Below are 16,314 nucleotides of genomic sequence, written 5' to 3' on the forward strand. Positions count from 1 at the left end.
GCTGGGGATACGGTTTGGTTATCTTTTGACTTCCCACATGAAGGGAAGGCAATGAAACCACCACAGAGGGATCAAAGAAGGGCGAAGGAGAAAGAAACGCCGAGAACTCCATTATCGCAAAGCTTTGCAGCAGAGTTCAGGACCCCGTTTTTCTGATGATACTTTCCTCGCAGATCGCTTGGCGTTTCAGTTCCAAGCAAGTCTTATTCCGCCCCCCCCCCCAGTACACGCATTTTGCAAAGCACAGCATCTGTTAGGAAGTCTTTCCAGGCCAAATTAGACACATGCAGTGCAGCCTCATGCTTCAAGTCTGTTTAATGATTAAGTCATGATATGTGGGTGGGGAAAACAAGTACCCATCCGAATCGGGCGTCTTTTAGACACAGATAGTAGAGGAGCAGGAAGTTCTATCTCAAAGCAAAATAATATTTAGTTAAATGTTTAGTTGCATTTAATGGGTTTGTGGGACGGATTAAAAAGAGAAAGAAGCAAATACATAAATATAGACTACATATAGAATAATATACATATGTATTCTATGTATTTGTATATAGTATATGTATTCTGTATATTATATGTATGTGTCCGATTTGCCAATAGGATTCTGGCCACCATGATTAACAAACAGATACAGTGGTGCCCCGCATAACGATTTTAATTGGTTCAAAAAAAAACACGTTATGTGAAACATCGTTATGCGAAACACCATTTTCCATAGGAATGCATTGGAAACCGGTTAATCCGTTCCAATAGGCACGGATTGCCGTCCTTAAGCGAAAAAACCCATAGGAAACATTGTTAAACGATACAATGTTTCCTCCATTGGAATGTATTGAAGCTGACTCAATACATTTCAATGGCTTTGCGAAGTCAATTTTTGCAAAATTAAGTGTGTCATAAAAGGGTCAAAAATGGTTTTAAATGCTTGGATTAGCTTCTGCACCCTCTAAAATGGATGCTAAAGTTAATTTGGCTTTGATCTGACTTTTCGTTAATTTATGGTGAATTTTTCCCCCCAACTTTTGACAGCTATCAAAATCTGACAGCTCCATTATTTCCTATGGGGGAAGAAAGAATTCACAAAAAATTAAGGAAGCCTCAGCAACTGTTCTAAATGCTTGGGTTCGTTAGAGGACCGCCTAAGTCGTGTGCAAACCTGATTTGGCTTTGATCTGAACTTTCGTTAATTTATGGTGAATTGTTTTCTCCCCCATAGGAAAGCATGGAGCTGTCAGATTTTGACAGGTCCATTGGTTCCTATGGGCCGAAAAAAAAATTCACCATAAATTAACGAAAACTCAGATCAAAGCCAAATCAGGTTTGCACATGACTTAGGGGGTCCTCTAACGAATCCAAGCATTTAGAACCGTTTTTGACTCTTCTAAGACACTTTTTTAATTGAAAAAAGAAACATCGTTAAGTGAAGCAGGGGACCTAAAATCGCATTCGTTATGCGAAGCATGGTCCCAAACTTTGCTAAGCGAAAATCGCCCATAGGAAACATCGTTATACGGTGCATATTATTTTCTAAAAAAACACATCGTTATGCAAATTCATCGCTAAACGAGGCAATCGTTAAGCGAGGCACCACTGTATATGTATATTTATGTATGTAAAGACAGGAGGGCCTGGCGTGCTCTGGTCCATGGGGTCACGAAGAGTTGGACATGACTAAATGACTAAACAACAACAACATGTATGTATTTGTTAATCATAATGGCCAGAATCCTATTGGTATCTGCATAAGGTTTGCTTAATTTGGTGTTATGAGATGGTAGCTTTCTGCATTGGTTCACAAGGTGCTGGGGTGCATCTTTGACCCATGGATCATAAAATAATTGAGCTGGAAGGAGCATACCCTCAAGACCTTTGGGTAGAGTGGGCGGCATATAAATTTAAATAAATAAATAAATAAATAAATAAATAAATAAATAAATAAATAAATAAATAAATAAATAAATAAATAAATAAATAAATATAAGGCTATTAATTTAGACTGCTGCTCAATGCAGCAGTCTAAATCAGCAGATCTGAGAGTTGGTTGCCCATTTTCCTATTGAATGCCTCCAGTGTTGGAGTGCTCTCCCCCCTCCTGCAGTAATTGGTCCCATAATTAGGCATGTGACTGAGATACCTCCTAGCACCTCATCAATTAACTGAAATTAGCTGCAAGCCTTCTATGAACACCAGTGGAGTTCTGGCTAGTAGCTCTGTCAGGAACAGGAATATACGTCAGGGGGCAGGAGATTTAATACTTTTCTCCCCCTACTGTCATTCCAGTAAAGATCCCACCCCCAAATTACTGTTATCCCAAGTTGGGAAAATGTTTGTTGACATGAATATGGGTTATTATTCATTTATTGCTCCACATTCGATTTCAGAAGTTAAGGATTGCTAAGAAGCTCATTAGAAACTGGATGAGAGATTTCCAGGGAATACTCGAGATCTGCATGTAGGGCCAGGAAAAGAATCCTGTCTGACACATTAGTGGAGCATGGCTGCCAATCAGAATTCTCAGTATGGGGGTAGATGGACAAATGGTCTGACTCATACAAGTTGGAAATTACCCTAAGGGTCAACCCCATGAACCAAGCAGGAAATCCACAGCATCCTTATAAGTGGGCCCCTTGGCTTAAAAAACTTCAATACAGAAGAGGCCACCATCTTTTGAGGCAGACCATTCTTTTGTCAGATATTTGCTGTTATGAGATAGTAGATTTCTGCATTGGTTCACAAGGTGCTGGGGTGCATCTTTGACCCATGGATCATAAAATAATTGGCCTAGAGTGGTCGCAAGACCAAATGGGCGGGGTATTAAATAAATAAATAAATAAATAAATATAGCTCTCACTAGTGCTGGGGAAGACTTGTCCAATTTCACTAGCTAGGGATTACAAAACCAAACACAGCAAATCTTTATAAAAAAACCATAGAACTTTCAACAGCAGGAGAATCACTAAGGCGGTTCTCCCTAAAAAATAGAACTATTCATCTTTAATAATTCGTAAGTGGCAATTCCAAAGTACAAACTGAGCAAAAGCAGGAATGCATAATATAAAATGACAGCATGCACCTACGAGAACAGTTTCTCCGTTCAGGAAATGTTTTTATCGTAGTGCCTCTCTTTGACCTGAGCCAGTGAATACAAAATTTCAGGATCTTCATTGTACACTGAAGTAAAAAGTAGCCGTGTAGTCAAAAAAAAAAAAAATACAAATGCAAAAGTAGGCAATACCTTTCTAGACCCCTATAAAATCATCCAACAATAAATAAACTTTTGTGGATTGAAACACAACTTCATTAGGTTTGTATCAGTGTGAAGAACTTAAAAGTCCAGAGCTTAAAGTCCAAAATACATGGCAAGATGTATTTTGACAGGAAAGTTGCTCTTAGATATTAAGTCCAGCAGTTCTTCGTAAGATGAGTTTCACCAGGCTTGTCTGTTAGTCAGGAGTCTGGTTGCTGTTTTATGGTTACAGCTTAGGCAGTTGTGGAATGAGTGTAACAACCCCGTTTTTCTACAAAGTACAGACCATGTTTGTACCCACACCTCTCCATTTCGCCCCTCCACATTCTCTCTCTTCCTAATTTTTAGCTGAGATCTTTCTTGTACAGTGGTGCTTCGCTAGACGATGATAATCCGTTCCACTGAAATTGCTGTTTAGCGAAATCATCGTCTAGTGAAAAGCATTTCCCCATTGGAATGCATTGAAACCTGTTTAATGTGTTCCAATGGGGAAGAATCGTTGTTGTCTAGCGAAGATCGGCCATAGGAAAGCTGCTTTGCGAACCGCCAATCAGCTGTTTAAATAGCTGTCTTGTGAAGCTTAGGTGCCAAAAACACCCATTTTGCGAGCACGGAGAGAGCTGTCAAAATCGTTTAGCGAAAATTGGTTTGCGAAGCAGGGACCAAACATTGTCCAGCGAAATTCCCCCATAGGAATCACTGTTTTCCGAATCGCTATAGCGATCGCAAAAAGTCAATGTCTAGCGAAAAAACTGTCATGCGGGGTAACGGTCTAGTGAGCCACCACTGTAATTCTCTGTAGGTCTCCGGACCATTTACCATCTTTGTTGCCCATCTCTGGACACAGTCCAGCTTGCTAAATATCCTTCTCCTTTTCAGACGAGCTACAACCAGACTGTTGTGTGACATCTTATGTTCCTAATCTGTTGAGGCAGTACAGGCTGGGGGTTCAGGTGTCAGTGGAGCAGTGAATCCACTCCATGTTTTAGTCGAATCTTTAAAGGAGATATTCAAGGTGCCAAATATATTTGGCATTTAGTGATGGGCACGAAAATAGATTTTTAGAACTATTTAAGCAACAGCACTTTCCCTCGCTTGAAAGGTGGCCAGCATGTTTTCTATCTTTGCAGCCTTTTCGGAGCAACACAACCAGAAAGCCATCAAGTCCTCAAATATTGTGGCTCTAAAAGATTGTTCAGGATTGCTTTAGTTTAGGATAATCCTTGCCTGGGAGTCACAGTGGGCTGAGTTGCATGGCCCTATGCTCCACTTAACAAAACACAGTTCAGACATGCTATAGCCAAACTGTTGTGTGGCAGGTTCAAACGAGCATGTCGCTCACTTTTGGTGTTTGGTTTGAATCCACATGCGTTTGAGAGTGAGCCATATCACCCTTTTTTATATTAGTCCTTCTTTTTGGCACAGTGCTCAGGCTACAGTTTTTGGGGATATGATGCTGAGCACTCCTGATTATCTTGTTTTGTAGCCTGTGTGGATGGTTAATTCACTCTTAAATAGAGCTGTTGGTGGTGTTATCTGAGGCGACAGCCTTGTGATATATTTGGTGGCATTGAAAGGGACAATGTAGATCTCCATATTTCCCTATTTTCTAGAGAAACAAAATACATTGGTGGTATTGTGGGTATGTTGCTATGTAGACACATTGCTGTTGCGCTATGTCACTTATTTTAACAAAAAGGAGGAGAGTTGGCGCAACCTGCCAAATTATGACCACGGGAAAAGGTGGGGATGGGGTGAGAAAGGGAGTGTCATTAATTGAAAGGGGGACAAATTGGAGCCATCAAAGGACCTGTCTGGACCCTACCCATGGGAGAAAAAACATCAGTCAGAGTAAACTTTAGTGATTGCAGTAAAGATAACAATCCTTTTAAGTCCAAACGAGGCCACACCAATTTACCTTGTCTAGACATGCCCTAAGTCTAGTTTCAAGATCACAAAGCATCAGATGGAATAGGAGAGGCCTTGAGATTGTGCATCAGTATTTAGGAGCAGTTGAACAATAGATTGTGCAACAGGCTCACATGTCACGTGCACACGGGATTCTCTAGTTTCTATGATGGCGGGATATACTGCAGCATGATACAGTTCAGTAAAGGTGGTAGAATGGATTGTACTAATTGGGACTATAAGTGATATGCCAGTTGCAGGTCCTTAATTTCAATGCATCAAAGAACATCATTTCATTTCATTTATTTTAGTGAAGAGTTTTTAGGGCATCCTGATCTTCAACCTGAATTAAAAACTGAAGACCTTCCCAGCTTATTAACTCCAGAGGTTTTGGATAAACTGAAAAAAGACTACATTCATTCTGTCAAGGTAACACTTCAGTTTCACCCAGATTCCACTTGATATAAATCATGGGAGGAGGGCTAGGGAACACTACGCTGACCTTGAAAACAGAGTATTTTATTTTATTTCCGTTCTGTGGTGTAATGCTAAGAGACACTGAATGTTCCAACTCTCTTTGGAATGAAATCAGTATTTTGGAAAATAAATCTAGCTTGCAAAACTGTACACAATTCTTGGAACTCATTGGGGTTTACTTTGAGGATTGTACTTTTATATTCACATCTCCTTGGATCGAAAGCTCCCTTTAAGCAAACATAAGCCTTTCTGTGCAAGGAATATGTTCCTAACCTTTTCTTCCTTACCTTGTCTTTACTTCCTATTGAGTGAAAGCTACTGTCTGGAAGAGCAACCCTAAAAATGCAAGATGATTGAGAGTCAGTTGAACTGACACTAGACAAGCTGAAGCTATGTTGAAGCTAACATCATCCCAGGCCGGGGGTCTGGGAAATTGCTTAGGACCATGATCACCTTGACCTAGTTTTCTGCTTAGTTGCTGTGTTTCAGGTTTTGGCCCTCCAATGCAGATCTTTAGGTTCATTCTCCAGGTCTCAAGCTTCGGACTTGAAATCTCAGGAAGACTACAACCCACCACCCTAGATTTTATAATTTAATCTCATGGCTTCAGAATATACCATTTAGACAAGCCCAGAAACATCGGGGGTTGGAAGCTCTTCTGCTAGCAGATCTTAGCTAGCAGAGCAAAATTGCTGGCAGATCTGCTCTGCTGGAAGATTTCTGAGATTGAGGTTCTGCTGCCAGAATGGCATTCATGTTGTACAAGATAATTTCTACTCATAGAAAGTATTCCTGTGTATTCCAGGCAGGGATTGCAATCCTTTTTGATTTAGGATTGCACTGTAATGCAGTGAATTTCCCTTGGCTCGCATTACTCATCTCACATGTATGTATTTATAAGTGGGGTGTGTTTTTAAAAAAATGCATTGTGAAATACTTCTGTTCAGAGTTCTTGGACACAAAATTATAGGTGTTCACCCAGAACATCTAACACCTTTCTCATCATCCAGGAGACTCCATTCTAGTCCACCTCCAATTCTCCATTTTCCCTTCCAACAAGGGGTCAGTGATCTGTGAACACTGAGCGTCTTCAGGTATCCTGGACTGTATTTGTAAAGTCCCTTCACGCTTTTCAAATATCTGGTTTTGACTCTACCTCTGTGTTTATCTCTCTGTATTGTCCTTCTGCAAGTCTGGAGACCTCTCAAGCACAGTGAAACTTTATTCTTAGCTTGGTTCTGGCAAAAATCTTGGTAACTTGTATGGCCCCCGTCTCGCTAACAGTCCGTCCGTCCGTCCGTCCGTCCGTCCGTCTGTCCTTCCTTCCTTCCTTCCTTCCTTCCTTCCTTCCTTCCTTCCTTCCTTCCTTCCTTCCCTCCCTCCCTCCCTCCCTCCCCCCACTACTATAAGTTTTGAGATGTTATTCTAGTAAAAGAGGGTTATGATATGGAAAGAAGGAACTACCATTCTCATAAAATGAATGGAACCCCAGGAAAATCTAGCCCACAGAGAAATGGGTTGCTTGGAAGTCACTACATACTGGAGATGCTTCAGAAATCAGTTTAAAACTAGATCTGCTTTTGGATCTCCTGTGTGAAAATGGCAAGACAGTTTTACAGAATTGCAGTCCACACTAGAGTTGGTTGTTGTAGTTGTTTACTCGTTTAGTTGTGTCCGACTCTTCGTGACCCCATGGACCAGAGCACGGCAGGCCCTCCTGTCTTCCACTGCCTCCCAGAGTTGGGTCAAATTCATGTTGGTCGCTTTGGTGACACTATCCATCCATCTCGTCCTCTGTTGTCCCCTGCTTCTCTTACCTTCACATTTTCACAACCAGGGTCTTTTCCAGGGAGTCTTCTCTTCTCATGAGATGGCCAAAGTACTGGAGCCTCACCTTCAGGATCTGTCCTTCCAGTGAGCACTCAGGGTTGATTTCCTTCAGAACGGATAGGTTTGTTTTTCTTGCAGTCCAGGGGACTCTCAAGAGGCTCCTCCAGCAGTTGGTTAGGTGATGTCATCACATTGATGAAACGGGTGTTACTTGAGGTTAATATTGATCTGAGTGGAAACAAGAACGGATCCTAAATATGGAATTCAACCACGCGTCCCACCTGTTCTCCTCATTAGCAGCTTCTTGAAGCTGAGGGATAGATTCAGGAGCCTGTTCCCCACAGAGCAGAGTGCCTCACCATGAGTGGTCCCGGTGAAATCAATTTAGTTTTGAAAATCATCCTGCAGCTGAGTTATGTTTGGAAGCGCAACACTCAGTGGGAACAAGCAGATGTGGTTATAAGCAAGTTCTCTCATGAATCAATAGTTTACGATCTAAGCCTGCTATGCTTATTTGGTGTACAAATAGTTCTGTTTCAGAAAGAACACAAAACGAGTACAAACAGATTTGTCCATCTTGTATGCATTTGCACCTTCTAATTTCTAAATTTGGCAAGATGGCTTTAGACGGAACAATTTAATACAGCAGCCGGCACAAAACAAACACATGGCTGTATCCAGACAATACAGAGCCTCTTAGGCTTGCTTTTAAAAACTACAGTTCCCAGAATCCTCAGTCCACATGGTAATTGGCTTAGGGGAAAAAGGGAACATTTTGGGGAGTAACAGAGGTAGAACTGTATGTGTATTGGTTGCTACAGGGGTGCCAGCTTTATCTCTTTTTGGAATAAGCTGACAGTAGCTGAATGTCTCATGGTAATGGGCAGGGCAGGCCCTACCATTAGACAGAGAGAGGGGGTTGCCTCAGAAGGCAGATGCAAGTTGCATTCTCCTCACTTGGAGAACGGTGCTGCCTGTTCTAGGTAGTCAGCTCCCCTATGCCCTCAGTTGGCCTACTGCCCTTGTGTGGCATGGTGGAAGACGGAACCAAAAGAAGATTAAACTAGAAGCTTCTCGAGCTGCCATCTTGTTTGGTGAAGTAAGATCCACCAGTTGGCTGCTCTAAGCGCCATTTTGTTCTTTGCCTCAGGTACCAACATGCCTTGCCTCAAACACCAACAGTCCATGGTAGATTCAACAGCAGACTTGGGAGGAAAAAAAAGGGATGAAGAAACACTCTCCTGTTGAAAGGGAAACCAGATCAGAGTCACCAGAGGCAGCATCTGTCTAAGCTGTAGCAGGTTCTTCTTCAGAAGAAGAAGAAAAAGAAGAAGAAAATCTCGCAGACTGAAACATGTTTCATTATTCTATTATCAAGATTATGGTTTTTTTCCAGGTTGTGGAAAAGGCAGTGATCATCCATAAGCAATCTATCATTTCCAGAAAATGAATATTGGAATATTCATCAATATTAATTCATTCCAGTATATTCCGATCTTCATGGAATATATTGGAATATTGTGGTTGGGAGATACATTATCCTTACCAGTACTGTTTGAAACGAACTATTATGGTGGGCTGCTTTTTCATCAAACTGGATTTTCATATCAGAAATGCCAAACAGGATCAATGATTACTGTGTAGACCAGCAACTCTGCACATCTGATGTGCTCATTCTTCCATGGTACATGTTGAAGTCGGGGAACACAGTCATGGGTACAAAGTTGCCTGTTCTTCTCTTCATTCATAAAAGACTGTCAGTGCAAAAACCAAACTTTCTTCCAAGCAAGAAAGGGTAGATTTTCCTGGGGTTCCATCCATTTTAAGAAAGGAACAGTTCTTTCTTTCCATGTCATAGCCCTCTTTTGTTAGGATAACATCTCAAAAGTTGAGTTGGAAGAACCCTATGGATCATCAAGTCCAGCCTCCATCAAGGAGGCACAGTGGGGAATTGAACTCCCAAACTTTGGCTCTGCCAGCCAGAGACCTGCACCATTGAGCTATCCAGCAGTTTTCTTTTGTGTGGAGTTTTTGGAAAAGGGACATTTTTAAAAATCTGCTGCGCTGGAATACAATGGGAAATAGAATGAGGATCCGATATGGATGAGTATATGCATATAAGTGGAGTTGCATGATTTCCTTGTCTTTTCTCTTTTAGCGGAAAACAAAGAGCTGCTTGGAGAATATTCAGATCCTGGAGGCCAAGGAAAAGTGGGATTCTGAAGAACAGCCGGAAGCTTTGCAAAGCCAATATAACTCATCACTCTCCTTTGATATTCAAACGGTATTAGCTTAGCTTGTGCCTAGCCTAGTACATGCCTTTTCTTTGATTCCAAGGAAACTGAAATATTACCTTCTGGTATGTAGGTGTCACCTACTGTGCTAATTTATGTTAGTCACGTATCTGCAGAATGTATTAGCAAGATGGAGTTTATTACAACTTTTTAACACTGCCACCACTTTCTTCCGAGCTATAAATTAAACCTGCTGTCAAATGTGTCACAGACATAATAGGCAACTGCTTTAAAAAATAATTCGTATTGAAATGAATGGAAGAAAAGAACAGGTTTATTAGAAAAGGCATTTAGCAGGAAAAGCTGCTTGTTTCCAGGCCTGTACAGCAGCTTCAAAAGCAGGGAAAGAGGGAAGGGGCGAGAGGGAAAGCTAGAGAGAGAGAGAGAGAGAGACCAGGGCCAAAATGACAGCCACCCACATTTAAACAGTAAGGGGGGGGGGGGGGAAAGTCCCTGCTAGCTTTAGGGAGTGCAAAATCAGGAAGCCAGGAGGACTTAATTTTCACAGTTTTCAGTGGGCTGAGTCATTTCAATTCAATAATGCACCCCTCCCCCAAAAAAAGGATCAGGGGAAGGAAACGTTAAGGAAGGAGTGTGTATACGTGTGCAAGATCACTCTGTTCCTCTTTCATAGAATTATAATATGTTTTCAGTAACCAGAAAGGCAGGTATGAATTGTATTAACCGAGACAGTAAATATTTTACAGGATGATACATTAATTGGCTGCATACTCAGGCTGTGCTGCATATTTTTGTCCACTTCAGGAGACAGGGTACAATACTAAATCAGAGGCGGGCAACACAGATCCTGTGGCCTTCATGCCTGCTTTTGTGCTCCCTTCCCCTATCTTACAGTCTTCCAGAAAAACAAAGGAATGGGTATGAGATAAAATCAAGCCTGAACTCTCCCAATGATTAAACTGAGGCAATCATATTTGGGCATATTTTGAGAAGACAAATAATCTCCCCCCAGAAATCTGTCTGGTTCCCTTGCTGGGCGTTTTTAAGCGCCAACTTAAGACCTGGCTCTTCAGACAAGCTTTCCCTCCTGTCAATACCTAACTTATTTTGCCATCCTCTAGTGTATTAATATTGTTGTTTGATTTTAATATTGTTGTTAGCTGCCCAGAGTAGACTTTGATCTAAATGGGTGGGATATAAATTAAATTAATAATAATAATAATAAGAAGAAGAAGACAAGACTTACTAGAAAAGGCATGAATTGTTGTTGTTTAGTCACTAAGTTGTGTCCGACTCTTCGAGACCCCATGGACCAGAGCATGCCAGGCCCTCCTGTCTTCCAATGCCTCCCGAAGTTGGGTCAAATTCCTGTTGGTAGCTTCAATGACACTGTCCATCCATCTTGTCCTCTGTCGTCCCCTTCTCCTCTTGCCCTCATACTTTCCCAACATCAGGGGAAGTCCAGGGAGTCTTCTCTTCTCATGAGATGGCCAAAGTATTGGAGCCTCTGCTTCAGGATCTGTCCTTCCAGGCATGAATAGTGCTAGGAAAAGTTGTAGGCAATAGGAGAAGAGGAAGATTAAGATGAGATGGATTGATTCGATTAAGGAAATCACAGGATTTATTTTGCAAGACCCCTTCTTGGATGAACACCTTAATGTGGCGAAGGGGGTTGAATGTGTCAGAGAAGTTGAGAACAATGCCATCTGGAGACTAAACTCCATTGTGAGCCTGGAATCCTAGTAGGGTCACCCAAGGTGAAATGGTCATAGCTGAGGCCCCAGACTATGATGTATCCACCCTCTTCAAGTGTAACAGCTGCAGCAGCAGAAGAGAATGGGCAGGAAAAATTCTGCTTTAAGAAAAAACTGAATGCAAGAGATAGGGAACCTGGCAGATTTTTCCACTCCTCTAACCTAGCTGAACACATTGAGCAAAACAATTAGTTCTACTTTCCTTAAATTCCTTGTCCTCTTTGTCTAGATCATTGGTGAACATATGAAGGCATCAGGCAAAATTTGCAAAAATCTGGAAATGGCAGTCCTTGAAATGAGCGTGAAAGAAGTGACAGAATTCATACCATGGTAACGTCTGTTCTTTCCCAATATCAGTATCTAAGTCAACAGTTCAGAGCTGAATTCCTTGATACTTCCTTCCAGTTCTTGTGATAAGTGTGATCAACATGCATCTGGCTACCCCGAAGACATACAAGCAAGGGTTTTTTTGTTCTGTAATTTTCATTTGCAGACAATTCCAGAATCTGACTCTGGTATTTCCAAAGCCAAGGATTTCAAATAAGAGGACTAAGAGGAAACGTCTCTAGTGGGAACCCCATGAGTTTATGTTCTTTGAGTCTTGATAAAAACAGATAGCGAAGGATGTAACAGAACTGTGGACTTTGGGTCTCCAGATGTTCCTGGACTACAACTCCCAGACATCCTGGCCAGCACATCTAGTGGTGAACGCTTCTGAGAGTTTTTGTCCAAGAACATCTGGGGACGCAAGGCTGGGAACCAGCACTTTAGAGATGCTAATTATTTATTACATTTATATTCTACCTTTCATTCAGTGACATTAGTGTACAGCCACTCCTCTTCTCCACTTTATATCTTCTCAGCATCCCTCTGATGTAATTGAAACCAAGAGACTATGCCTGACCCAAGACCATCGAGTGAGTGTTATAGCTGAGTGAGCATTTGAACCCAGATCACCCCAGTCCTAGGCCAGCCACTACTTCACACTGGCTCTCCGTTTCATTAGTCTAGACTAGACACGGGGACGAATATAAAAACTAATCAGGATATTTATTAAATATCCCTGGTTCATCAGATATTAGTTTCAACCTTTTTATAACCCTTTTATATCCGTCCCTTCGTTCCCTATCTGCTTATGCCCACATGGATCAGCTGTTCTTCAGAGGATGAGGGGAGGCACAGCCCACAGCTGGCCCATGAGTTGAAGGTTCTGCAGTCCTGTTCTATAAAGCCTTAAGGCATTTCCACAACTTGGCATTTAGCAATGAATTTTCATGCTTTGTTTGCTCACTTTTTGCTGCGCACCCATCTGATGCTGTCAGCCAATCATAATCGGCATCCTGCATTTCCTCTGAGTTTCTTCCATCTTTTCATAAACTGCAGAAAGTCTGACTTTATAAAGCAGCACCAAAAGAGAAGGAGTGTCTCCACAGGGAGAGACACCTTTAACACAGCTTGTCTTTTTAAAGAACAGGTTTTTGCCTCAGGGATTCGGGGATCCAGACTTTAAAAAGCAGGCATTCAAGTGTAGGAGGAAGTAATCTGAAGTCAGCTCTACAGCCCTTCACCATAGACTTTAGGAGGCATTTTATCACTCAGTTAATTTCAAAAGTGATTTGTTTAATAAGCCATAAAACACTCTCCCAGCTATATTTATTTTGAAATATTAAAAGCTCAGCGTAGCACTTAAGCGAAAGAGCATTATAGCGCCATAACGCTGTAATCCTTTTTTTTATTCTAATGATGGAGGAAAACACATTTTCTGTCACTACAATTGCTTTGTCAAAATGATGGTGAATAGAAATGGTGCTTTTCATATCCATTCATACCCCCATCATCATCATAATAATAATCCCTCTTAGAATCACATACAAAAGCACAGACTGGAGCCTATTCAACTCCAAATTCTCTAAATAAAAAGATGCACATTGTGGCCAGATAGCAACCATGTCAGCATGTCTTACAGAAAGCCAGTAACAGCTCTGCATGCAGTTAACAGAAGAAGAGCCATGATAGGTTGTAGGAGGACTTAACTTCTAGGTACAGCCCTGACCTCGCAGCTTGCTTTTTAGGGGCAGACTCTTGAAGATGCCGTAGGCTGCATCTGCTATCACATTGATTTAAAAAAATGAATTAATAACAGATGGTAGTCCACACAAATGCTTTTCATATTCCATAAAATATATTTTTTGAGATTGCATGCCAGTTTGGTGTGGTGTCAGAAATGAAGAGGGCAAAACCACCTCTTCCTACATTGCCCCTTCCCTGACACCCTGCTCTTTTTCACCCTATAGGTAGAAATGTGTGTAGAATGGAACCAATTCGTAGAAAATAGCGAGTTCAAGAAACCTGAGGGTGTGTGTGGAAAGAGTGTTCAAACTAAATCAATTCAGAACCAAGCTAAGAACAAATTAGCTTTAACCTTTGAAATTTCATCCCATAGGAGCTCAGTAGAGTGAGTATTTTCCTATTAAACTCTTTACCCTGTCAAGCATGGCAGAGAGGAAGGAAAATTACTTGTCTGGATCATGAACTTATCCCATTCCTAGAGTGTGAATACAGTTACAAATGCATAATTAGCTTAGCAGATCAGATTGAATGTCCAGGTGCATGGATTTTACTTTTACTTTGGATTTTAGATGTGATTAACTCCCAAAGTACTAAAACAACCTTCGAGAAATCTAGGTTCAGATATATACAAATTATATATACAGTGGTGACCCGCATGACGATGATAATCCGTTCCCCTGAAATTGCTGTTAAGCGAAATCGTCGTCATGTGAAAAACAATTCCCGATTGGAATGCATTGAAACCCATTTAATGCGTTCCAGTGGGGAAATTACCTCGTCGTCCAGTGAAGATCGCCCATAGGGGAAGCCATTTTTCGCGCACCAATCAGCTGTTAAAATGGCTGCCCTGCGATCATGGGTCCGGAAAAGACAGGGCAGCCATTTTGCAGAGCCGGAAAAATCGTCATCTTGCGAACAAATGGTTCGCAAAGCACGCACCTAATTGTCGTCAAAATGAAAATATCCCATAGGAAACATCATTTTGTGATCGCTATAGCGATCTTAATAAAGCCATCGTACTGCAGATTCATCATTTAGCGGGGTTGTCATCATGCAGGGCACCACTGTAATAATAATAATAAACCCTGAATTCTCAGATGGAGCCTTTTCTCCTAAAGCAAGGGCAGCCAACATGCACGCTCACTACCGTGCAGGCCTCAGCACCCCATGGGGTTGCCCACATGCTCCCAGTCTCAGTTCTTTTCAATGTTGGCGAGAATGGCTCAGAATGTAACTGTGCCCTCTCACAGTTTGGGAGAATAATTTGGGAATATGTGCAACCCACCCCCTGGTGTGATGATGGTCAGGAGTGGCCCCAAGCTCTGGAGATCAACCCGCACTGTCCGAAAGGGCTCAAACTGCTCAGCTTAGTACTGTATTGCAAATGTGGAGTTCTTAGGAATACGAAAAGCTCTCCATCTTGATTTCATTCCATTTTTCCTGAATCCTGCCCACACTCTCAGCCCTCCATTTTTATTCATATTAAGATTGGCTGAGAAATCTGCTCTTTAAAACCCACTTAACATGCTATTTCACGAAGGCCATGTCACCAGTTTAGCAGGAGTCATGAGCATGGAAAGAAAACACATGTAGCATCTTGAACTCTCAAATCTGTCAGTTTAAGATAGCCAAGGTGCTACAGTAGGTAGAGTGAAAGACTAGGAAGCAGAAGAGATGGGTTTGAGTCTTTTCTTGGTGGAAACTCAGTGGGAGGCGATGGCTGGTAAAACCACTCCTTAAATATCTTACTTACGCGCGCACGCGCGCACACACACACACACACACACACACACACACACACACACACACACACACACACACACACACACACACACACACACACACACACACACACACACACACACACACACACACACACACACACACACACAAAAAGTCCTTTGGATCAATATCCACTAATTCATTTATCTGCTGGCTGAAAATACTAAATAAAAAAACCTAGAAATACCTATTTATTAGACATGGCATATTGTATTTGCATCCATAGGGATACGAATATTGGCACCACAGGTGCTCGGGAAGTCTAGTTCCTCCCCCACAACAAACTGGCACGTCCAGTTACTGGTTGCCACTCGGCACGTGCAGCTGGTGTCATTCTCATCTTGTCCATCACAGAAGTAGCCCAGCCAGCGCTTCCCTACCTCCCCACATAGCCAACCATTCAGTCGCTGAATGGAGAGACTCTTCCCCCTGCCTCCTCACCAGAATGGTCAGCTGCGCAGGGAGACGTGGAAGCGCTAGCGGCAAACTTCCTATTCAGTGGTACCCAGACTTGGGTCCCCAAGTGTTCTTGGACTAAAACTCCCAGAATTCCTAGCCAACACAGCTATCCGTGAAGGCCTCTGGGAGTTATCGTTCATGAACTTGTTGGGACCCAAGGTTGGGAACCACTGGATAGGAAGTTTGTTGTAATGATTGACAGGCATGCAGGCAGGTGTAAATGGAAGAAACAGACAGTCTTGTGCCTTGAGTCTAGTTCCAGCTGGTGTCTGAGGCATGGTGCTGCCCAGAGAGCATACACCTCCCTCCCACAGTTGAGGGACTACAGACGGACCTGGACCAATGGAAGGTCTTTCTATCCTAACCTCCCTGTGGTGAAGCTGGTAGGGTAGAAAGGAAGACAGTAAGAGTTAACCAAGGAGAAAAGCAGCTACAGTACATGCCAAGTGGAACAAACACCTTCTCTGACCCAGTCAGCTCACTATCGTCTTGATCTATGTCATGTGCCATCAAATCAGCTGTAATGATTTGA

At 42.1% G+C, this 16,314-nt stretch overlaps 1 protein-coding gene across 2 annotated transcripts in view; it reads left to right on the forward strand.

Moving 5' to 3' along the window:
- The window catches only part of EXOC3L4 (exocyst complex component 3 like 4), a 67,552-nt gene that overhangs the window by 19,909 nt on the left and 31,329 nt on the right, over nucleotides 1–16,314 (forward strand). For both annotated transcript variants that reach the window (XM_020793560.3, XM_020793559.3), the window contains exons 4-6: nucleotides 5,467–5,584; nucleotides 9,621–9,746; nucleotides 11,701–11,801. In XM_020793560.3, coding sequence (XP_020649219.3) covers nucleotides 5,467–5,584; nucleotides 9,621–9,746; nucleotides 11,701–11,801 — 345 coding nt within the window. The remainder of the gene's footprint in view (nucleotides 1–5,466; nucleotides 5,585–9,620; nucleotides 9,747–11,700; nucleotides 11,802–16,314) is intronic.

This window comes from Pogona vitticeps, chromosome 1 (genome assembly GCF_051106095.1).
Source record: "Pogona vitticeps strain Pit_001003342236 chromosome 1, PviZW2.1, whole genome shotgun sequence".
NCBI classification, from domain to species: domain Eukaryota; kingdom Metazoa; phylum Chordata; class Lepidosauria; order Squamata; family Agamidae; genus Pogona; species Pogona vitticeps.